This window comes from Salvelinus sp. IW2-2015, linkage group LG3 (assembly GCF_002910315.2).
Source record: "Salvelinus sp. IW2-2015 linkage group LG3, ASM291031v2, whole genome shotgun sequence".
NCBI classification, from domain to species: Eukaryota; Metazoa; Chordata; class Actinopteri; order Salmoniformes; family Salmonidae; genus Salvelinus; species Salvelinus sp. IW2-2015.
Window position 1 is genome coordinate 5,860,271 of NC_036840.1, and position 24,621 is coordinate 5,884,891.

The following is a 24,621-nucleotide window of genomic DNA, read 5'->3' on the forward strand; positions in this document are numbered from 1 at the left end:
TTTGGCATGGGTCCTCAGATCCTCAAAAGGTTCTACAGCTGCACCATCGAGAGCATCCTGACTGGTTGCATCACTGCCTGGTATGGCAACTACAGAGGGTAGTTCGTACGGCCCAGTACATCACTGGGGCCTGCTATCCAGGACCTCTATACCAGGCGGTGTCAGAAGAAGGCCCTAAAAATTGTCAAAGACTCCAGCCACCCAAGTCATAGACTGTTCTCATTGCTACCGCACGGCAAGCGGTACCGGAGCGCCAAGTCTAGGTCCAAGAGGTTTCTTAAAAGCTTCTACCCCCAAGCTATAAGACTCCTGAACATCTAATCAAATGGCTACCCAAACTATTTGCATTTCCCCCCCCCTCTTTTACGCTGCTGCTACTTTCTGTTTATTATCTATGCATAGTCACTTTAATAACTCTACCTACATATACATATTACCTCAATTACCTCAACTAACCGGTGCCCCCGCACATTGACTTTGTACCGGTACACCCTACACTGTATATTGTTATTTTACTGCTGCTCTTTAATTATTTGTTACTTTTATTTATTTATTTTTTAGATATTTTGAAACCGGCATTGTTGGTTAAGGGCTTGTAAGTAAGCATTTCCCTGTAAGGTCTACACCTCTTGTATTTGTGACAAATAAAATGTTAATTGATTTGATTCGATATCTTGAAATAATCAATTGTCCATATATGGACATTTATCAGAGGAATGTATTTAAACAATAGCAGTTCAAAGAAATTGGGGCGGCAGGTAGCCTAGTGGTTAGCGTGTTGGGCTGTAACCGTAAGGTTGCTGGATTGAATCCCAGAGCTGACAAGGTAAAAATCTGTTGTTCTGCTCCTGAACAAGGCAGTTAACTCACTGTTCCTTGGTAGGCAGTCATTGTAAATAAGAATTTGTTCTTAACTGACTTGCCTAGTTCAATATACATGAAAAACAGTGGTCATGATGAAAGTATGGTCTTCTTCGCTCTGACTCTTTCCCTTGTCTCTAGCGCCACCTGGTGAAATAAGACTCTCTCCTCCCTGTCCCTGGCCTGTCTGTCTCACCAGCGATGTGCTTCTCTGTGTACAGAGGGGATCCAATCTCTCTTTTCAATGTTATGACTGTCCGTTCCTCTAGAACGTACCTGCCTGGTTGGTGGCACCAGCCTGCCCTATGCAGCACCCGGGTCCTATCTATAGAACGAAGCCCCGGTGCTGAAGCAGGTCTGAGTTTGAGTTCTAAGATCAAGTTTCTGYGTCTGTGGCCTGAACACTTTGGTCTGAAAGGCAGGCCAGGGTCTGGGAGAAGAAAGGTGGTTCTGTCAATGGTTCTTGACTGGTTCCTGTTCTGGATCTGTTTCTGGCTGTGTGTGGAGGGTCTTGTTGGATGGGGCTGACAGGGATCTGTTTACGGAGGGGTCCAGAGGGGTGTGTGTGGTGCCCCTGTACCAGGCCAGGTGGGAGTGGAGGGGTGTGGCTGTGTTGGGTCTGGTCCCACTGCTTAGTCTCTTAGTGGAGAGGTGGGAAAGGGGTCTGGACCTGAAGACCCAAGGTGTCAAAGCTCTCCTGGATTCTGTGTTTAAAACCCTCAAAGGACAAAGTTCAACTCTGTTAGTTTAAGATTCTACTTGAGGTCCTGGGACACAACAAGCAACTCCAGTCTAGACCCCATGTTTTGCAGTTTGCTATAGTTTATGTTCAATATGCAGTGTTTATCATTTGGCAAGCGATTGCATCAGTCAGATATTCCCTGACCAACCCAGTTGCTGTTTGAGGTGTGGCTAAACTTTCAATCCTGCACTGGGTCTTACTGTTGTAAGTCTCTGGTCAGTGTGTGATCAGACCCCAGGAAGCAGATGTACAGGCCCAGACCTCTCTGCAGCAGTTCAACAGCCTCTCTACTCTCTGTATTACTTGGGTCCTGACACAGAAGCCTGCCTCKCATGGGAAATTTAAAAAGACACAATCGCAGAACCGCAAGTCCACATGTAACGGCAGCCTTCCTCCTCTTCAAGAGAAGAGAAGGTGTAGCAGGGATCGGACCAACACGCAGCATAGCCAGTGCTCAACACTTACACTTACAACAATACAAAATGTGGCAAACCGATACAGCCCTATCTGGTGCAGAGAAAACACAAAGACAGGAAACAACCACCCACAAAATCCCAACACAAAACAAGCCACCTAAATTTGATTCCCAATCAGAGACAACACAAAACACCTGCTTCTGATTGGGAACCATATTAGGCCAAACATAGAAACAGACAAACTAGACACACAACATAGAATGCCCACCCAGGTCACGTCCTGACCAACACTAAAACAAGCAAAACACACAAGAACTATGGTCAGAACGTGACACCACAGCACAGAGCAAAAAACACACATTCACATGGATCCAAAAACACACAGCAAAGGCAGACACAGATGGACAAACAACCTCATACTGATTTTATCCTGTGGATCAATGCTGAGGAACAAATAACATCTAGAATTAAAGTGTGAATGGGATTGAAGCACCCCTAATTAGAAGCTGAGATAATTACCATGTTTTTCTGTTTCGTCTTTTTAGTACTTTTTCCTTTGAAACACCGTACACCTGGCGACTGTGTCAGTGTGCATGCGCCCGGCCCGCCACAGGAGTCGCTAGAGCACGATGGGACAAAGACATCTGTAGTGATGCCTCAAGCACTGCAGTGCCCTGGACCGCTGCGCCACTCGGGAGGCCATTATTTTGGAAGTCATCTGTATATCACAGGAGGCTGCTGAGGGGAGAACGGCTCATAACAATGGCTGGAATGGAGAGTGAATCGAATGGTATCAAACACCTGGAAACCATGTGTTTGCTGTGTTCGATACCATTCAATTTGTTTCTGTTCCAGCCATTACTATGTTGCATGGATTCACTCTGTGTGAAATAATAGTGTTTAACATGATTTTTGAATGATTACCTCATCTCTGTAACCCACACATGCAATTATCTGTACGCTCCCTCAGTCGAGCAGTGAATTCTAACACACATTCAACCACAAAGACCGGGGGGGGGGGGGGGGGGGTTACCAATGCCTTCGCAAAGAAAGGCACCTATTGGTAGATGGATTGGAAAATAAAGACAATTGAATATCCCATTGAGCATGAGCATATTAATTACACTTTGGATGGTGTATCAATACACCCAGTAACTACAAGATACAGGCGTTTTTCCTCAGTTGCCGGAGAGGAAGGAAACTGCTCATGGATTTCACCACGAGACCAATGGTGACTTTAAAACAGTTTCAACATTGTAGTTACTCTGCATTACTAACCTAATTGACAGAGTGAAAAGAAGGATGCCTGTACAGAAGAAAAAATATTCCAAAACATGCATACTGTTTGCAACAAGACACTAAAGTAATACTGCAAAAAATGTGGCTAAGGAATTCACTTTATGTCTTGAATACAAAGTATTATGTTTGGGGCAAATCCAATACAACATATTACTGAGTACCACTTCATATTTTCAAGCATAGTGGTGGCTGCCTCATGTTATGGGTATACTTGTAATCGTTAAGGACTGGGGTGTTTTTCATGATAAAAAAGAAACGGAATGGAGCTAAGTACAGGCAAAATCCTAGAGGGAAACCTGGTTCAGTCTGCTTTCCACCAGACACTGGGAGATGAGTTCACCTTCCTGCAGGACAATGTCCTAAAACACAAGGCCAAATCTACACTGGAGTTGCTTACCAAGAGGACAGTGAATGTTCCTGAGTCACCGAGTTACAGTTTTGACTTAAATCTACAGTGCCTTGCAAAAGTATTCACCCCCTAGGCGTTTTTCCTATTTTGTTGCATTACAACCTGTAATTTAAATAGATTTTTATTTGGATTTCATGTAATAGACATACACAAAATAGTCCAAATTGGTGAAGTGAAATGAAAAAATTACTTGTTTCAAAAACTTCAAAAAAATAAAAAACAGAAAGTGGTGCATGCATATGTATTCACCCCCTTTGCCATGAAGCCCCTAAATAAGATCTGGTGCAACCAATTGCCTTCAGAAGTCACATAATTAGTTAAATAAAGTCCACCTGTGTGCAATCTAAGTGTCACATGATCTCAGTATATATACACCTGTTCTGAAAGGCCCCAGAGTCTGCAACACTAAGCAAGGGGCACCACCAAGCAAGCGGCACTATGAAGACCAAGGAGCTCTCCAAACAGGTCAGTGACAAAGTTGTGGAGAAGTATAGATCAAGGTTGGGTTATAAAAAAATATCTGAAACTTTGAACATCCCACGGAGCACCATTAAATCCATTATTAAAAAATGGAAAGAATATGGCACCACAACAAACCTGCCAAGAGAGGGCCGCCCACCAAAACTCACCGACCAGGCAAGGAGGGCATTAATCAGAGAGGCAACAAAGAGACCAAAGATAACCCTGAAGGATCTGCAAAGCTCTACAGTGGAGATTGGAGTATCTCTCCATAGGACCACTTTAAGCTGTACACTCCACAGAGCTGGGCTTTACGGTAGAGTAGGGAGAAAATGTTTGGTGTTTGCCTAAAGGCGGGGACTGGGAAACTGGTCAGAATTGAAGGAATGATGGATGGTGTTAAATACAGGGAAATTCTTGAGGGAAACCTGTTTCAYTCTTCCAGAGATTTGAGACTGGGACGAAGGTTCACCTTCCAGTAGGACAATGACCATAAGCATACTAAAGCAACACTCGAGTGGTTTAAGGGGAAACATTTAAATGTCTTGGAATGGCCTAGTCAAAGCCCAGACCTCAATCCAATTGAGAATCTGTGGTATGACTTAAAGATTGCTGTACACAAGCGGAACCCACACAACTTGAAGGAGCTGGAGCAGTTTTGCCTTGAAGAATGGGCAAAAATCCCAGTGGCTAGATGTGCTAAACTTATAGACATACCCCAAGAGACTTGCAGCTGTAATTGGTGCAAAGGGTGGCTCTGCAAAGTATTGACTTTGGGGGGGGTGAATAGTTATGCACTCTAAAATGTTCTGTTTTATTGTCTAATTTCTTGTTTGTTTCACACAAAAAATATTCAGCATCTTCAAAGTGGTAGGCATGTTGTGTAAATCAAATGATACAAACCCCCCAAAAATCAATTTTAATTCAAGGTTGTAAGGCAACAAAATAGGGAAAATGCCAAGGGGMTGAATACTTTCGCAAGCCACTGTACTTGAAAATCTATGGTAAGACCTGAAAATGGTTGTCTAGCAATGATCAACAACCAATTGAACAGAGCATGTGCTAGCTGTAACACCCTCTGGGCCATGTTCACTAACTAGTGTAACATCCTCTGGGCCATGTTCACTAACTACTGTAACACCCTCTGGGCCATGTTCACTAACTACTGTAACACCCTCTGGGCCATGTTCACTAACTACTGTAACACCTCTTGGGCCATGTTTTCACTAACACTACTGTACACCTCTGGGCCATGTTCACCTAACTAGTGTAACATCCTCTGGGCCATGTTCACTAACTACTGTAACACCCTCTGGGCCATGTTCACTAACTACTGTAACACCCTCTGGGCCATGTTCACTAACTACTGTAACACCCTCTGGGCCATGTTCACTAACTACTGTACACCCCTCTGGGCCATGTTCACTAACTACTGTAACACCCTCTGGCCATGTTCACTAACTACTGTAAACCCTCTGGGCCATGTTCACTAACTACTGTAACACCCTCTGGGCCATGTTCACTAACTCCTGTAAACCCTCTGGGCCATGTTCACTAACTACTGTACACCCCTCTGGGCCATGTTCACTAACTACTGTACACCTCTGGGCCCATGTATAACTACTGTAACACCCTCTGGGTAGCCAGGGAGGTTAACTTACTAGACTAGATCATAGTTGCCTCAGATTCCTGCAGGACAAGAAGATGGTTGACTGTAATGTGTGGGTGGTGTCAAATGTACAGTGTCGACCGCACTGAAGTTTTCAATAATTTAAAACACATAGGCTCGTCCACATTGAAGCTGTCACTACATGTACAGTACCAGTCAAAAGTTTGGACCACCTACTCATTCAAGGGTTTTTCTTTGTTTTTTACTATGTTCTACATTGTAGAATAATAGTGAAGACATCAACTATGAAAATAACACCATATGGAACCATGTACAGTAGTTCATGCAGCGGAATGAGTGAGTTTCTGAAACCAAGAGTGTGCAAAGCTGTCATCAAGGCAAAGGGTGGCTACTTTGAAGAATCTCAAATATAAAATATATTTTGATTTTGTTTAATACTTCTTTGGTTACTACATGATTCCACACCCGTCTACCGGTCGTCCCCGCCTAGCACAGCAGGCGGGACTGGGGCGACAGAGTGCACTAGCTAGCTTGATAGTTAGCGACATGTGCTAACTTGAATTAGCTAGCTGGCACACAGTCACAGCGGCGAGGCTAGGCGACCCGGGTACTGGCTAGCTTGTTAGTTATTGACATTGTGTGCTTGCTAATTAGCTAGCTTATCCTCGGCGACACCGGGTACTGGCTAGCTTGTTAGTTATTGACATTGTGTGCTTGTAATTAGCTAGCTATCATCCGGCGACACCGGGTACTGGCTAGCTTGTTAGTTATTGACATTGTGTGCTTGCTAATTAGCTAGCTATCATCCGGTGTCACCTCCCGTCTGCGGTGTAACGGAGTCCTTAGGACTAGCTGGCTCCCTGACAAAAAAAGGTTGCAGTTTTGAAACTGCAGTAAAAGTGCAATAACTGCAATCGACTGGGGTATTTTGGACGCAGTAATTGCAGAATAACTGCAATGTCACTGCAAAATTACTGCAGTACAAAAAAACAGTCTTATTTTGGATGCAGTATTTGCAGCATTCTGCAGTTATACTGCACTATGACTGCAATCTTCTTTTGTAAGGGCAAAGTTAGCACACAGTGTCCTTCGCTCCCGCCTGCCAAACACCTGCCTTCACGGTTGTTAACAGAACTGCGGGAAAACAGTGCCTGGCAGGCGGGTGTGAAGGACACTGTCTACCGGTGTACAGCTAGCTAGCTACCATTGTTGCCCCCGCTCCTTCTTCTGTGGGGTTTATAGGCTGTTGGCATCCAACATTACTGTGCATTAACAGCACCTTCTGTATTGGAGCACCCCCGCCTCCCGCGGGCTGCAATTGCACCCTTCTCACTTGTTGTGGGATAGGAGGAGGATGCAGCGGAAAGGAGTGATAGTAGGCTTTGTAACGTTTCTAAAACATGGAGTCGTTCTTTGCCTATGTGAAGAATAAACTGAATGAAAGAAAGTACAGGGAGGAAAAACTGACAGGCAAATCGTATATATGAGTCTCCCCTGTGAGCAAAACGACCAAAAAAATTGACGTCCATCGGTGTCAGGCGGTGCTCACAGGGTCATTTAAACACATTGGATACTGAGGGGAAAAAGGTTGGTGCTGCTTTTGGCTCGTATTTTTAAGACCTGAGCTATTAATGATTTTTGTCAGCATTAGGCTGAGTGACTCACTCATACACTAGTTTTGTGGCTTTCGTCCAAAATAAATACGCTATACTATAATGCAGAGTTACTGACACATTCTTTGTGATCATCTTTAATAAATACAATTGTTGACCAATTTAAACTGCCCATGTTGTGTGTGAGAGAGGTAGATTGATAGCCTATCTAGGCTAGAGAAAATACTGTATCCTAATGTTGAAAGGCTGCCAATGTATTGACTGTAAGTCATGGTGGATAGGAATAAGAAATGTCAGGACAACTTCTCTCTTCAATTACGAATCTTTAAGTAACTCTCCAGACGGTAGGCTACATTGTAACGATTCTCCTCTTCGTCTGAGGAGGAGTAGGAAAAGTCGTACCAATGTGCAGCGTGGTAAGTGTCCATAATTAGATTTTTAATAAATCAACATGAACACGGAACAAAAAAAACACGAACAAAATAACCAAAACAGTTCTGTATGATGAAACACAGACACGGAAAATAACTACCCACAACCCATAGTGGGGAAACAGGCTACCTAAGTATGATTCTCAATCAGAGACAACGATCGACACTTGCCTCTGATTGAGAACCATACTAGGCCAAACACATAGAAATATAACACACAGAACAAAACATAGAATAACAACATAGAATGCCCACCCCAACTCACGCCCTGACCAAACTAAAATAAAGACATAAAAAAGGAACTAAGGTCAGAACGTGACATACATGTTCTCTAGTATTCAGACCTGACATCAGACCGAGCACTGTGCACCGTGGCATGGATTACTTTTATCAAACCAATCCAAACCAATTTCAGGCTGTGTAGACTAATACTGTAAAGTATATCTACATTTACTTCAGAACAAAAATATAGGCTATTATAATGACTTATACCTGAGTTAAGCCTATAGAAATAGCATACCAAAATCTATTTATATTCGTCAATAACACACAACACATCGCTGGCCATTGCTGACTGTATTTAGCGTCCTAAAATCACCACATAAAAGTTCTCCAATCGCAAAGATTTTAACAACAGAAGCACAATTAACAGATCTCTGAACACTTCAAAATATTATCTGCCTAACTATAGTGGTGTCATAGCAGCAGTGGTGTAAAGTACTTAAGTCAATATACTTTAATGTACTACTTAAGTAGTTTTTTTTTTGGTATCTGTACTTTACTTTAATATTTATATTTTTGACAACTTTAACTATTACTTCACTACATTCCTAAAGAAAATATTTTACTCCATACATTTTCCCTGACAACCAAAAGTACATTTTTAATGCTAAGCAGGACAGAAATGGTCAAATTCATAAGTTTAACAAGAGAACACGTGGTCATCCCTACTGCCTCTGGCCTGGCTGACACACTAAACACAAATGCATCTTTTGTAAATAATGTCTGAGTGTTGGAGTGTGCCCCTGGATATCCGTAAATGTAAAAAAAAATTATAATGAAAAGGAAATTGTGCCATCTGCTTTGCTTAATTGTTTTTTTTCTCCATTGTTTCCTAAATGTGACAGCATGGATAGGCATGAACTTATGCAGTTGTGGGAAAAGTACCCAATTGTCACACTTGAGTAAAAGTATAGATACCTTAATAATAACTTTTGGTTGTCAGGGAAAATGTATAGAGTAAAATATTTTCTTTAGGAATGTAGTGAAGTAATAGTTCAAGTTATAAGGAATTTTAATTGATTTAAAATGTTACTTTTACTTTTGATACTTAAGTATATTTTAGCAATTACATTTACTTTTGATACTTAAGTATATCTAAAACCAAATACTTTTAGACTTTTACTCAAGTAGTATTCTACTGGCTGATTTTCACTTTTACTCGAGTAACTTAATATTAAGGTATCTATAATTTTACTCAAGTGTGACAATTGGGTACTTTTTCCACAACTGCATAGCGGGAATATTAATCTAGACCTACAAATCCTAATTGTTGGAAATGACACGGGAATGCAGATGGGAGACTCATGATCAGAATACCAAGCAGGCAGCCATTGCGAGTGTAGTTTACCAGTCAAATTTCCAGGGTTAGATGTTCCAATATGTTATATTTCTATAGTAGGTCCACCACAGAGTGGCAGTAGCTAGCTTTGGTCACAGTCACACACGCATACATTGCTAGCAGCAAAGAAGAGATTTGCATTTGTGGCTATGTCGCTTTTGTCACCAAAGAAGTTACGGTGTTACTTTCCCCATTTGTTCAACCTGGTGAATTAATTTTTCTTTACGAGTTTTATCATATTTGATTTACACAGCTAGCTAGTCTATTTGGATGTACTATCACTAGTTAGCCCAACATTGATCACACTTGTGCGCGTATGTACGAAAAAAGTGAACTTGTGTTTTAATATGCACGTATTTTGCTAATCGAATTATGGTAGCTAGTTAACGTTACATAGCTGCTTAAGCTCATGCCTATTCATGCTGTCACATTTAGGAAACAATGTTAAAACATTAATGTTGTTTTTCTGTTACAGATCGAGAAAACAGGTAATACTGTAGCCACCATGCTGGGGACTTCAACGTCCACTGAACAGGGGGCTAGTGAGAATCTCATAGTGCTTGAGATATGTCGAATATCCCCTCTTAAATTTGAAGACACTCCTGTATTAATCTCATCAGTGGCCCCTGATACAGTCGAGGAATCCATAAAAGCCAAAAAGAAAAAGACTAAAGCACTATCTGAACAGGGACCAAAAGAACCGGCAATTGAGCATAATCAAAAGGATGGTCACCAGTTGACAGTCGAGAAAAGAGGTAAAGAACCTAAACATAAAGAGCGAACAGTGACCGAGCTGGAAGTGGTGGAGAAAGAGAGGAAGAAACTTAAAAAAGGAAACGAAGAGAAGCAGCAACATGTTATTAAAGATGAAATGGAGGTACCAGATCCTGAGGAACAAACTGGAGAGAATACAAAGAAAAAGTCAAAGAATCTTCAAACACAACAGGGGCGAGCGGATTTAGTGATTGCTGATGAGAATAATATGAATAGCCGGAAGAAAAAGAGAAAACATAATGACATTGAGCCAGAATGGGTGATAGACAGTGTCCTCTCAAAGGCTGCAGTAGATGTTTCAGCTGTAACTGCGCCAGATGAGGCCAGAAAGAGTAAGAAGAAGCACAAGAACAGACAAACAGAACTTGAGGAGGGAGCGGAGAGCTGTTGGACAGTTTCAAGAACAGCAGATGATCCAGAAACCATAGAACTGCACCCTGAAATGGTCAAGAGAGGTAAAAATGTGGTAACTGAGACAGAGGAGAATGTAAAAAAAAGGAAACGAAATAACAAAAAACACAGAGAGTGTGAACTGAACGATTGTCCAGATAAAGCAGACTGTCCAGGTTTAAAAGAACAAACTGAAAGAAAATTGAAGCCAAAGAGGCCAAAAACGTATGGAGAGTCTGCAGCTGTGGAGGGCAGCGGGAGAAAGAAAAACCACAGCAGAGAGTCAGACAAGGGAATGGACAGTGTCCACTCTGCAGAAGGTGTTTTGGATTTAACTGTTCCAAATGACAACAGGACTCATGATGCTGGAACAAACGGTGAGACAGAGGGCGCCCATTCAGTCATGGTTGAGACAGGGACCCAACACAACAAACCCAGCCTAAAGGAAGAAACTCAATGGTGAGTAGAAGGAAACCTGGTTCACTTGTATTGAAGTGTGAATCTAGCATGTTTTGAAAGAGTGATTTCACAAATGAACACAACCATTGACAGTATGGCAAATCCACAATAATTGTAATGTATGCCCAACAAAAACCGATGGTTGCAAAGTTAAACAATCCATACAACTCTAGGCACAACAATGACTTTTAACCATTTCCACTGATTATTTTACAAACATACATTTAAGCTACTTGTAGAACAGTGCAGATGCAAAGGTTGGTTACAGAATGAGTGCACCAGCTGCACAAACCCTCATTCTGTTACCAAACTTTGCATCTGCAATGTTTTTAATTTGTTAAAACTTGTTTGACATACATTTTAAAGTGAGATTTGAGTCCCCGCATCACTCTATTACTGTGGAGTCGCCCAGTAGCATTTGCTGGTGAAAACCAGACATTTTGTGAATGCTGTGTACCAGAATTTCATCTGGAACCGCTTCCTGTGGAGAGAGGAAGACATGTCTCTCCTGCTCTGTCGACTCAGCGGTGTGTTTAGACGTCACGTTAATGATTTTCTCCCCTCACTATGCTACAGTGTGGACGAGTGGCAGGCTCTGAATGATCTCAAAGAGTTCATTCCCAATGTTGAGTCAAAGTCGGTCGACGAGATCCATAAGATGATAAAGTATGATCTTGATCGATTCAAGGAATTCCGAAGACAAGGTAAGCTTATTCTTCAGTCACTCATGGTCACAGCATTATGTAACATTGTAGCAATGATATGTAAGATGTTACTGTGTTGAGAGATGTGACAGATTGTATTATCATATATTTTATCATTTAGACCCAATCAGTTAAGCCCATGTGGAATCTTCTGTTGTTCCCAGGCCTTTCCCTGCGAAGTGGAAGATTCAATACGCAGGAGAACGACCGACTCATGAGTAACGTCTACGACTTCCTGGCTCTCACTGGGATTCAGAGTGGCTCTAAGCTCTTCCATCCACAGCGCTTCAAAGGGGAAGAAGCAAATATCAAGAAGTTGAAGTGTCAGCACAGATTCCATGAAAGAATAGGTGTGTCATCTTGTAGCCAGGTTCATTCGATTAGAAAACTTTATGACAAGTTTTATCCACATTACATTCCTGTTCTTCAGCATTGTCTACCGTGGCCAAAAAAGTATGCTTAGGAATTCCCCAGAAAACTGATCTCACCTCTTCCTTACCTGTTGTTCCAGGTGAAGGAATACCCAGGCCTTGGCATCACGTCTATATACGTGGGAGGAAAATATTTGATGGCAGCAACTACAAGGGCAGGTAAGACGGGGCTCGTTACTATAAGGAAATGACCCTCACTATGACGGCTTACGTTATGTTGCCTCTAAATACAATGTACGAAAGTATAGTAATGTTGAATTTACATTTTCTTGAATTAGTGTTCACAACTGTGCTATTGTTCTGATACGAACCACTTTATGGTTTGCTAATATTTGCAGACATTGAGGCACTTTGAATGCTTATTTCCTTGATTTCCTTACCGAAGGTTCACCGAAGAAGAACTTCACACTTTGAAAAAACTGCAGACGTTGCACGGCAACAAGTGGGCGAAGATCTCGACGTTGACTGGCCGAAGCGAATCGGCCCTAGAGAAACGTTTTGCTCAAATGTGTAAGTCATTGGGAACTGGAATCCGCATAAGGTGACTCATCGCCACTGTTCTCCCCCAGCGCCTTAGTTATTGTTTTTGTCTTGTTGATGAAACGGAAGAGAGGAATGTCCAGCATCATGGTAAAAAATATAATCACAGTACATATTCTGCAGTTCTAGCACGCGTGCAATGATGTCCGAAGGAAAATAACTGATGTTTGAAGTAACTTCTTTGGTGTAATATCCCAAACAAATGTGTCAGTTTCACCAAGTACAGATTACAGCTTTAATATATTGACTCTGACATCCTTGCTGGACATCCTGCTCCACTCATCTTTTGGGGAAATGGTTGTTTGTGTTTGACGTGGGGCAATGTTCCCGCTTTGTTTGGTGTCTATTTCTCAGCCGCAAACAAAGGTGCGTGGACCAAGGAAGAACTGAAAAGACTAATGGAAGCTGTGCGGAAGCACCTGGTGGGACAGGCAGAGCCTGGCAGTGGACCGGCCACCATCAGGAAAGACAAACTGTACAACAACATCCCCTGGACAGATGTGTGCCAGACGGTTGAAACGCGCCACTCGTCCCAGTGTCGAATAAAATGGTGGGCAGGGAGTTTCAGGGGTAGCTGTTACAAAATAAAACCATTCTCATTGAATTGTTTACACAAACATTGATTCAGAACTTTTGTCTGACTTTTGAGGCTGTATTTGATACAACTTTTCCAGGTTGGGTGTTTTGAAGCACATACTGGCATATGGACAACCAGTATTCAGTGGAGGCACGAAATCATTACAGGGCAAAGTGGATTTGATCAAAGCGTAAGTGTGTTGATTTCCATTCAATCTGTGTGATGGTGAATCTGTTTTTTGATTCTTTGTTTAAGATGTATTAGCCCGGTTTAGTGATGTTACTTGGACCTTTCTGCACTGTCCTGATACACGGGACAAAATGTAGACTTTTGGTCCTGATATCAGCATGTGAAACTGTTGCATTGTGAATCTTGATTCATGTCATTTTTGACCTTTTCAGCTTGAATGCAATGCAGGTGGAAGATGTTGCAGGTATCGACTGGGAAGAAATTGCTCAGACAATTGGGTAAGAGGTTATTAAACACAGATTATTTTTTAGACAATGTGTCATGGACTGAGGGAGGTTTGTATATTATGTCAGTTAACTTTTTGGATTGTCAAGTCTTTCAATACAACGCTGAGATGTCATTGAATTAGATCAATGCATGACAAAGCCTTTACAAATGTTTTCCATCTTCTAGGAGTGTGGAATGCAACCGTGCATGTCAGTGTGATGTAATGCATTGCTATGTGCTAACATTTGTATAATTTTTAAGGGATGTTACGCCGCGCTATCTACAGACACAGTACTACAGGCTAAAGGTAGACAACGTTCCGTTGTGGCAGAGCATGTCCTTCTGTGGTAGGTGTAAGCTACTGTCATACAAACACTATCCTCTTATTTTAAAGACTAGGGCAGTCCCACTCCTTTTGTATTTCTTGTTTATTGGACAGGATAGAGAGAGCGCTAGAGGACTGGGTCAGATTCAAACCCATGCTCACAGTGGTAGTACACAGTACCTGTGAGCCTGAGGCAGCGGCTTAGACCACTGTACAACCCCAGGCGACCACCCAATATTGTCAGTCGCTAGGTTTAGCATTTCGTTAGAATAGTTGTGAATCAATAGGATCAGTGATGACATAAAGGGAGAAGAAATGTCACTAGGTCCTCCTTGACCGTACTATTTAAATAGAATGGTGCTTTGGGGAACAGAGCTTTGATCTAGTCCCAAATCACACCTATTCCCTATAAAGTGCATTCCTTTTGACCATGGGCCCCGGTCAAAAATAGCACACTATATAGGGACTAGGATGCCGTTTGGCACGCAACTTGTTTGCTGGAACCGTTTGCAGATTTTATTTCTATGCATTTTCTTTTCAGAGATCATTGACTTCCTCAACAGTAGAGTTCTCCCCAATTTTGAAGAGCGCCTCAAAGTTCTGATAAAATCAGGATATGTGGTGTCCAGAAATGATCCTCAAGAGCTCTTCCTACTCTCTGAGATCTTTTGATAATGAGGACGGCGACTACTACAGCGAGGTTCAGAACAGCTGATGAAAACAAAGCACGTGGACCTGGCTTAAGGCCCCACTGTGAGGGTAGCTGTGTGCCCCTTTATCTCACAATTTAAGGATTCAGCTCGTTCATGGAGGTGGTTAATGATGATCAACTTATGTCACGCCCTGGCCTTAGTTATCTTTGTTTTCTTTATTATTTTAGTTAGGCCAGGGTGTGACATGGGGGATGTATGTGTTATGTATTGTCTAGGTTTTTTTGTATGTTTATGGGGCAGTGTTTAGTCTAGGTGTATGTATGTCTATGGTTGCCTAGATTGGTTCTCAATTAGAGACAGCTGTCTATCGTTGTCTCTGATTGGGAGCCATATTTAGGCAGCCATATTTAGGCAGCCATATTTAGGCACAGCCATAGTCATTAGGTAGTTTGTGGGTGATTGTCTGTGTAAGTTGCCAGTGTCTGCACTTATTGTTTGTATAGCTTCACGTTCGTCTGTTTGTTGTTTTGATTAGTCTGTATAGTGTTCGTTTTCGTCTTCATTAAAGAGAGAATGTATTATCACGCTGCGCCTTGGTCCTCCTCACTTAAATGTTACGACGAACGTGACAACTTATTTGTAATTAAATGTCATTTGGTTTTCTGTAAGATGTTACAATGTCATCACCCCATAATGATTTATGGGGTGATGCATCTGTTGAATACTCAGGTGAGAGTTGTATTATGTTTGTAAAATCTGACAGGTGACATTTTTATAGAATCCCATTTTATTTTTGAGAATAAATGTCTCCTGGCTTCAAGTAGCTCTGCCTTGATTGGCCGGTCTTCATCCATTGCGAGCATGTTTTCATGAAAATCACTAAACCAAAGCCTCTTAGCTATTTACTACAGTTAACAGAGCAGACAACTGGTGTCGGGCATCATACATTTTATTTAGTTATGTGAATGTATTTGACTGCTTCCAGTTGTGCTTTGTTGAAGCTTTTCCATCCACTGTCAGCATGTTTGATAGGCATGACATGTCGTTATGGAAACCCAGTCTGCACAAGATTCTCAAACTGGAATATCTGAACTCTGCCCAACAGGGCATGGTACAGAAGCGAAAAACTCTTGGCCCATTTATTGCAAATGTAGTAATATACTGCTAAAAAAACATGGGCTAACAGTATTAGTGTGTAAGAAAAGGAAATGACTAAACTGTGTAGTGTGGATTACATGAAAACCATAAGATTAAATCAGCACTAGTGTGAAGAGTATATTATCCATCACAAATTGGTATCCATGGGCAGTCTAACAGTTGAAAGGAAAGGGGATACCTAGTTAGTTGCACAAATGAGTCAAGTAGAGGCTTTGGGTGAAGTTGCCACTAGGGGAAACCTCGCCCTGCAGTGGTTCAGACACGGAGTCCAACCATGGCCCGTTCCATGGGATTACTGCTCCAGTACTCATGATCCCAGCCCAAGAACCAGCCAGTGAACGTGGGAGGCTCATGACCTTGCTTTAACTTCACTATGGGCGTACTGCCGTCCCGCTTGGTAGGGTCTGTCTCTATGTAACGAATGGCTGACCACAGAACAGGAAATAGGCAGGAGCAGTGAGGAAAGAAAGAACAGTTAATTTAACGAAACAGCACATTTAAGTTCCCGTTGGCACTTTTATCAGGTAATTATGTGATCTTGTTTTAAAACCACCATTGCTTACCTGAGGCTATACCCTCTGTCTTCTCCTCCTCTTGAGCTTCACCTCCGATCCAAACAAAGATCTGAAGGGTACATGGAAAGTGTTAAGCGAATCAATAGGTGTGCATTATTAGCAAAAAACCTGAGGCACGTTCAGCAGGGTGGAACGTTCAGATCGAAATATGCTATGTAGAACATACATGCCCCTCTGACATAAGGAATTGCGTTTGTTCTATTCATGGCATTTCCACAACGTTCGGCTGCTGAACGTGGCCCTGGTTGCACCTTGACAATCCCTCTACTAGTCACCTGTTCCCAGGTGTCCAAGAGCATGACATCATCTGGGGCCAGGTCTTCTTGTGTCATCTCCCCAGGCACCTCTTCAATCTGTATAAATAGTATTATGGCATTTTGACAACGGGCCAGGTGCACATTCAGGAGGACAGACATGGAAATGTTTTCCCACACTTATGTATAAAATATGGATCAAAGGCTATTTCATTAGCAGAAGAAACTGAATTTGTCCAAATGGATATTCAAATCATGTCAAACATGTAAACAGGAATGCAGCAAAGGAAGTTGGAAAGTGCTATACTACAGTTATAACAGGGCAGACTCACAACGAACTGGCCAGTTTTGTTGGAGCAGGCAAACAGGCGTGGTGGATGAACGTCCATTTTGTTTTTCAGTCTGGCTGAGGTACGGTAGTCCGCTTTACCTCCCAGAGCATCCCAAAAGTCATCTTGACACACAAACACATACATACAATTGTGGATCTGGAAGAAGATGGAGCGGTTGGAAAAGCTTTGTCTTGTATCCTCATAATAAGTAACACTCTGTGGCTATTGGCTAAACATCATTTCCTAGTGAATTTGACTGCTGACAGGGAACGTACCTGATTCTTCACCCTCGGCCAGCTCTGAGGCTGAGACCCCTAGAAGGTCACATAGCTTTTGAGCTCCATGCTTCTCACTGTCACTTGTCCCCTTTCCCACCCACATGAAGGAGGATGCCAGGGTCACCAGCACAAAGACATCGTTGGAGTTCAGATTTGAGGCAGCAACATCAACCTTGAGTGGAGAGAGGAAGCAGTTAAAATAATGTACACTGGAAGTACTAATTACAGTTCTGCAGTAGCAAACGGACTGTAGTCAGCGTCACCAACCATACATCACAATGGCTGGCTACTCCACTATCTACTGTGGTGTATTAGTGTACACTGTAGCAAAGACATTTTGTGATGCCTTTCTTATTGGACATGTTCAGATTAGTCCTTCCCCGTTTCGGCTTGTTTGCGTCCGTTTGGATTCTAGTGAATAGACCCAAAAAAGAACCAAATAGATGTACAAAACATCCTTTATTGAGGTTTTCCCATCTCCTGTTACTCACCTCTATGGCACGTGTGCAGCCAGCAGGGTTGGACCTCACCTGGAACAGCTGTGTGTCTGCAGCCTGGGCCTGGCCACCCTCTCTGGAGGTACCACCCTGGTGCACTACCATCGGCTGCCCCCCGAAAAGACTCATGAGGTGGGCGGGCTCCTTACCCTGGATCACCCGCACCTTCATTACGGTAGAAACAGACAGAAAATCAGATTGAGTCATACCTGGCTTTAAACCTAACCTTCCCTCATTTCCATTTCATTTTACAGACCAATGCTCTGACCCTGTTGATATCCATGACCATGGAAACGTATTCATATAGATCCAGCGTCTGCAGACAAAACAACTGACTAATATTGTTAAATTCTGTAATCCAGTGCATCTTGATTAAAAATGACCTGGACCGTATTATCCGGGGCAGACTGCGATAAATCAAAACGATCCAGTCACCTGTACTGCCCCTCCTCCCAACTCGTCATCCAGCTGAGCAGCCAAGATGGCCGAGGCGCCAATTTCATCCTGGCTAGAATCCACTCCTTGCCTGTGAAAAAGGAGTACTTTTCAAGTGCTATTAACATACATTTATGCTTAGGTTATATCATACAGTATATAGTTGGTTTAGATGTGTCTAATACATTATGTAACAAAAGCCCTGGGGCTCATAAATGATGAAGCCTACTGTAACGATAGAAGGACGCTAGCAGTTTTTGCTGTAAGACTATGTAATAACACATAAAGCTTCCTGCTGTCGCTTCCAGAAGGATAATCTCCATTGTCTTTACCATATGTAGATGACCTGTCCGTTACGCCCTCCATGCTGGTAGTTGTAGAGGATGATGTAGCTGTCTCCCCCATAGAATCGTCCATAAGTGGAGGGCTCCACAGGCACCTTGTCAGCTCCCTCAATACGCCAGATCTACAGAGGTTAACAGGTAAATACAGCTCTTGCTAGTAGTAGTCCATGAATGGAAAAAAGGTAACACCCCTTGCAGCTCTTTTCTCAAAAGCTTGTTTGTGAGATTGTGACACCTTTTTGGTGGGTGTGTAGGCACACAGTTGTAACCCTTAAGGGCTGTATGTATCCCTTTACTGAGGACACATGACTACCCTAAACCTTGAAACACAATATTTAAGGGTAACTACCATCATACTATATGGTGTTTACTGAGAAAACCCCAGAATCCCCGCCAAAAAACCTGCTTCTCTCCATTCCCCTCGTCCACCATCCCATGCTGAGCCGCCATGGCGTTCGAGTGATGGAGAGTGGAGGCATCGAAGGGAACCTTCTTGATCTTGGCGATTTTGTTGGACACGTAGGCGGTTCCCAACCCCACTGTATGGTCCGCGTCACGCCAGATTTTGAAGAACTGCTTGAACAGAGGGGTCTCCCCATTCTCAGGTAGGATCTGGACCTGGGTGTGTTTCGGGTAGCCCATCTTTGTGATAAACTGTTCGGCAGCACTCATCACCGCACTTCTCTCCTCTTTGTTAGCGTCCTTACCTGTTTTCATTCCAAATAAACTCATGATTAAACTGCAAAGGCAGAAGAACTAAGTGACTTCCAGGCGCAACAGTATTCAAAAGTAGTGTCTAATCTAAGGGAAGATTAAAGCTTGGGGTTTTACAGTCAAAAGAAGTCATAGAGACCAGCTGCTGAGAAGAAACCAATACCTTTCCAGACAAAGATCATGCCATTGGGGCCATTGTCCAAGATAAAGCAGTCACTTGACTCCAGGGCATTCTGTGAAAACGGGTTCTCCGATGCTACCATATCCATGCCCATATCCCCACTGGCATTAGACACCTTTTGGAAAAACATTTCAATGTAATATTAGTATTTGAAGGTATGCTCAAAAACTGCTTATTACATAATATTAAAGATTAGATTGTTTAATTCGAAAATGGATCTGACCTTGTATAATTTTGCCAGCTTCCTGTTGGACGCGTCTGTATTTGTGTCATCTGCATTTGCCTCAGGCAACTCGGGTTTGGGTCCAAGAATCTGGAACGAGACCACGAGTCAGGCATCTCACAGCAAATGATCACCATTGTGTTAAAAGGTAACTAACTATAGATGTCTATTGGGAGCATATAAACAATTGCATGATTTGAAGTGTATAGGAATTAACTATTTTTTCCATCCCTTTCTCCTCATTGAAAGACTCACCTCCAGCATCTTCTCACATTCTGCCCCCTCGTCACATATGTACAACTCAGCCCGCCCACATCGTTCATTGTCACGGATATCCTTTGACACCTGAGTGGCCTTCAGCTTCTCAAAGTTATTGGCCTTGGAACCACACCATTGATAAACCTCCTGTAATAGAGACGAGTGAAGATTATCAGTACAGTGGACCAAGTGTACTTCTGTAGCTCTAACTCCTCTGCCTGTTGACTATGTTAAAGCATACCGCAACGTATACGAATTATCTTTTACATTATTCATGACTAAAACAGTATTGGTTTCAAAGTGGATTACTTACAATAACAGCTTACTAACATGAACAATGACAATACAGTTTTAGCCTACATTGTACAAAGACAATTCCACTAAAATCTGCAAATAATTTCACTAAATTAAATCAGTATATGTTTCCTTGATTTGTACATACTGTAGATAGGTTGCTGTAGAAACTCTTATAGATTTCAGTGAACTCACGTTGCCCAGGTCGAGGATAAAAATGTCTCCCTGGTTGAAGCTGTCCCAACTAACTGCTACCTCTGTGGCCCGAACCACACGCCGACCCCTGACCTGGAGCACACGCTGCAGCTTAACCTCATTGGACACCACGTGCTTGAACCCTGAAGCCACACCCCCTTTCTAAGGTAAAGATTGGGAAGATAATCAATAAGATAAGTGGAGGAGTTCTTGAGATAAGCAAATACATTTAACAAACTTATTGAATGTCTCAACATTCCAGTAAAAAGCATGAGGTAGCACACCCCAAAATGATGGTGGAGGTGCTGACTAACGGAATAGTAAACTGTTTAAAAATAAATACATTATCGCATACTCTATACATACAGTGTGCTCCCAACAATTTAACAGGTAAACCAACGTTTTGGTCCACAGTACCTTCTACTCAGTACACAGTTCCTTTTTGCATAGAAGGTGCTGTGAACACTGAAGAAGTGTTGGGAGCATACGCAGACTGTGTGACTTCCTTTGTTTCTTTTAACTCGTTTTGAAACATTACCATGTACTTCAGTCCAGTTTTGAAGTAGCCTGAAAATGTTCTTGACTCGTAACCCTGCACCTCACGGTACTGAATAGGTTTGCCACCCAGGTAGTCATCCATTTGGATGGTAAAAATGGCTGCTGCTCCACTCTCATCTTGTGTACAGTCATCTCCTGCAGGACCAGAGAAATAACGATTGGTCACATTTCAAACATTATTTTCACAAATAATGGAATGGATTTCAATTGTAAAAGTGCATAAGCACATATCAGTGGGCTGAAATGTACAAACACTGTACAGCATTTCAAGAAATACAGTCTATTCGACCAGATCAAGTTTTACCTTGCCAGAAGTGAAGGTCATACTGTAGATGCCCAGAACGTTGCTTGATGGTATTAAGAACAAGGTATGCGTCCCCTGAGTAGAACCCGCCATGCAGACTCTCTGGCACGGCCACCAGGTCCAGACTCTCAACTCTCCACACCTGGAGGCCAGGCTTCTTCCCGGCCCTCTTAAACTCAGGGTGGTGCGTCATGCTATAAAGATATGGGGCAGGAAAAACTTGCCATTAAACTTTGATACCCGTCCCTAGGATAGCCTGGAATCCAGACCTGTTTTGTGATAACGTTCCACTCTGAACTGATAGAGTTAGGGATCATGTGTCAGTTAATAGTTCAAATAAGGTCTGTGGAGAGACACAGCAGTTAAACCAGATGTTCTCTAATGTTGATACCGGTTTTGATCTCACCACTCGCTCACAAATGTTTATATTATTTATTTAACCTTTATTTGCAAATAACTTGTCTGAGCGGAGAAAGAGATGAGGGAGTGCTCTCATATCAGTAGCATTAGTCTCAAATTGCCCAAGGGCTTTCTTCATTGTCCTCCCCCACACGATACACTAGGCTAGTCCCCTCCCAAAAACAAAGAGGGGTGAGTGAGTTCGTTTTGCATGGCCCGGTGCCCTGGGTGGGCGGAGTTTAAACATTTTAGACCATTCCATTGGTCCTTAAGTGAAATCTCCACCCAACCGGGGCACCCTGCCATGCAAAACACTGGCCCATTGTTTAAGCTGGCAAACATTTTTTTCTTGCCTGGCTACCAATCCGCCTGGCTACCAATCCGCCTCACTCTGGCCAAATGCCTCGCCCACTAACATTTCTTCTCCTTGATGACCAATAGAGCAGTCAAATTAAATTCAGTATGAGTCATCGGGCAATTTTTTCCCCCTCCTACAATATAACAACCTTCTGCATGGATGATGTTCTCGTGTCAGCTGATAAAACATTATTTTGCCCTGGTTTAATTAACAGATACTAGTTATAGCCTTCGTGGGTTAACCTACTTTCCCTTTACACTTTTCAGAAAACTAATGGACACAGATTAAGCCTAGTCCTGGACTGAAAAACACTTTAAAATGGAGAATCTCCATTGAAGACCCTTCTTAGTCCAGGACTAAACTTAATATTTGTCCAGGAAACTGGCCCTATATCATGACTAAGGCTTATCTGGCAGTGTATAAACTGCCCAAGAAACCTCTCATGATTATTGTGCAAGGGAGTCATTAATCATGAGATAAGGTAATACTTGAGGGAGTGACTCATGACTACCCAACATCCCATAAATTAACATTTGAGAAGATAAGGAATTCAATTAAGAAATATTTTCTATTCTAGAGAACTGTATACAATTTAAATTGTCACATTAATTCAACATCCTATTAGAACATCTTAATTTTGTTTTAACAAAAATAAAAATCCACAACGACGTATCATTGTTGTTTTTGACTTTCAATGAGGAAGGCAATCAAGAGAATTGGAGAACATAAGCGATTCTAAAGTTGTACACGTTTAATGTCAACGCAAATCTTAATTAAAAACAAAGTAGCCTACCTGGTGTGCAATAATAAATAAACGATTATGCTTGTCGTTAGCGGCTGGTATCAAGAGGTTGCTCAGCGATAAAGTGGCACCGCGCTTCCGTAGATTGTCCTGGATAAAATGACTGTATGGGCGACTCCCTTTTGCACCAGGTACAGGTAACTGCCAAAATAAAGGAAACGTCAACATAAATCGTCTTAATAGATCGTATGGCCACCATGGCTGCGTTTAGACAGCCCAGTTCTGATATTTTCCCCACTAATCGGTATTTAAAACCAATCACAAAATATATTTTTCAGAGCTGATCAGATTGGTCAAAATTAGTGAAATAAAGATCAGATTTGGGCTTTAGGTGTAAATGCAGCCGATGACCCAATAGCTTCAATGCACTTGTTATAGATTCTACAAGTGTCTGGAACTCTATTGGAGGGATGCTACACCATTCTTCCACAATTTGGTGTTTTGTTGATGGTGGAGGAAAACGCTGTATTAGGCGCCGCTCCAGAATCTCCCATAAGTGTTTAATTGGGTTGAGATCTGGTGACTGAGACCGATATCCCTAGTAAAAAAAAATCCTAGTATTCCAATAAAACAATTCTATTAGAATCCAAAAGAAAGATCTATCAGATCGTATCCTATTGGAGTCCAATAGGACTGGTTCCAAAATCTGATAAGATTTACTTTTGGATTAAGGATTTTTTTAAATTGAAATCCTATTGGGGAGCAACCCGTATTATCGGCTATTCAACAGCGTTTCAGAAATATATTACCTTCAACAGTGTTATCTTGTGATCAAGCCATCAATGTTTTGAGATTATTGGGGTCGTAAAAATGTTTGCTAACGGGTTAGCAATTAGCATGTTTGCCATTTCAGTGGAAATACTACTAGGCCTACAATCAACTTTTTGATAAACCGTTTAGCAAAACAATAGGTCCCGTATTATCGGTATACGGTAGCCAGTTATTTGCCACCTTACTATTTTGTTCAATAACAAGATATGTTTAATTTTGATCAAAAAAAGAGACACCAACCTCGTATCCGAAGTGTGTACTAGATAGTTGGCTAGTCTTCCAGTAAAAAAAAGTATTAATTGTAGGTCAACGTTTCATTGCGTAGGCAGGTGTTGTGCCGAAAATCTCCCCCCTGCAAGCAATCTGCAACCCTTCGTGTGAACGCTCACACACTAAATTCTTCATTGCTCTGACTTGCTTGCTAGTTGAGATTTCGCTAGTCATATCTGCAGTTTTCGGTTTGGCTATTTGTTTCAAGTGTATTAGTCTATAAATAAATCTCTTTGCCAAAATTCGTAATCTCTCCCATGTCTTATTCGACTAGTAGTTGTTCAGACATGTCCAGGAATTTGCAGGTGCCTTGGTGGAAGAATGTGGCAACATCTCACAGCAAGAATTGGTTAATCTGGTGTAGTTCATGAGGAGCAGATGCACTGCAGTACTTAATGCAGCTGGTGGCCACACCATATACTGACTGTTACTTTTGATTTTGACCCCCCCTTTGTTCAGGGACAATTTATTCAATTTCTGTTAGTCACATGTCTGTGGAACTTGTTCAGTTTATGTCTCAGTTGTTAAATCTTGTTATGTTCATACAAATATTTACACATGTTAAGTTTGCTGAAAATAAACGCAGTTGACAGTGAGGACGTTTTCTTTTTTTGCTGAGTTTATAAGTCAA

At 42.1% G+C, this 24,621-nt stretch overlaps 2 protein-coding genes across 2 annotated transcripts; one reads left to right on the forward strand and one right to left on the reverse strand.

The window, feature by feature from the left end:
- Positions 1 to 4,133: 4,133 nt before the first annotated feature.
- LOC111949557 (transcription termination factor 1) lies at positions 4,134 to 15,610 on the forward strand. Its single transcript, XM_070434163.1, is given in 12 exon segments — positions 4,134 to 4,192; positions 9,957 to 11,104; positions 11,681 to 11,808; positions 11,973 to 12,158; positions 12,320 to 12,398; positions 12,625 to 12,749; positions 13,134 to 13,329; positions 13,454 to 13,546; positions 13,758 to 13,823; positions 14,074 to 14,159; positions 14,679 to 14,805; positions 14,807 to 15,610. Coding segments are annotated over 12 exon segments (2,307 nt in total). The 5' UTR covers positions 4,134 to 4,165; the 3' UTR covers positions 14,853 to 15,610.
- A 113-nt stretch (positions 15,611 to 15,723) lies between these two features.
- LOC111949571 (gelsolin) lies at positions 15,724 to 23,066 on the reverse strand. The gene is made up of 16 exons (XM_023966858.3): positions 22,941 to 23,066; positions 21,391 to 21,584; positions 21,067 to 21,221; positions 20,529 to 20,690; positions 20,037 to 20,186; positions 19,782 to 19,871; positions 19,541 to 19,673; positions 19,066 to 19,370; positions 18,652 to 18,785; positions 18,320 to 18,410; positions 17,879 to 18,049; positions 17,385 to 17,559; positions 17,110 to 17,231; positions 16,799 to 16,876; positions 16,512 to 16,572; positions 15,724 to 16,373 (listed from the first exon to the last, which is right to left on the reverse strand). The coding sequence occupies exons 2-16, from the start codon at positions 21,581 to 21,583 to the stop codon at positions 16,204 to 16,206; spliced, it is 2,190 nt and encodes a 729-aa protein (XP_023822626.1). The 5' UTR covers position 21,584; positions 22,941 to 23,066; the 3' UTR covers positions 15,724 to 16,203.
- Positions 23,067 to 24,621: the final 1,555 nt, after the last annotated feature.

Bases quoted from the DNA above. Each gene is read 5' to 3' on its own strand.
- LOC111949571 (XM_023966858.3), bottom strand. From the start codon at position 21,583: ATGACGCACCACCCTGAGTTTAAGAGGGCCGGGAAGAAGCCTGGCCTC. The intron at 18,786-19,065 runs GTTTTTTGGCGG...TAACCTCTGTAG, and splicing joins AGGGGAATGGAGAGAAGCAG to ATCTGGCGTATTGAGGGAGC. The intron at 17,560-17,878 runs GTGAGTAACAGG...TCTCCACTCAAG, and splicing joins GCTGCACACGTGCCATAGAG to GTTGATGTTGCTGCCTCAAA.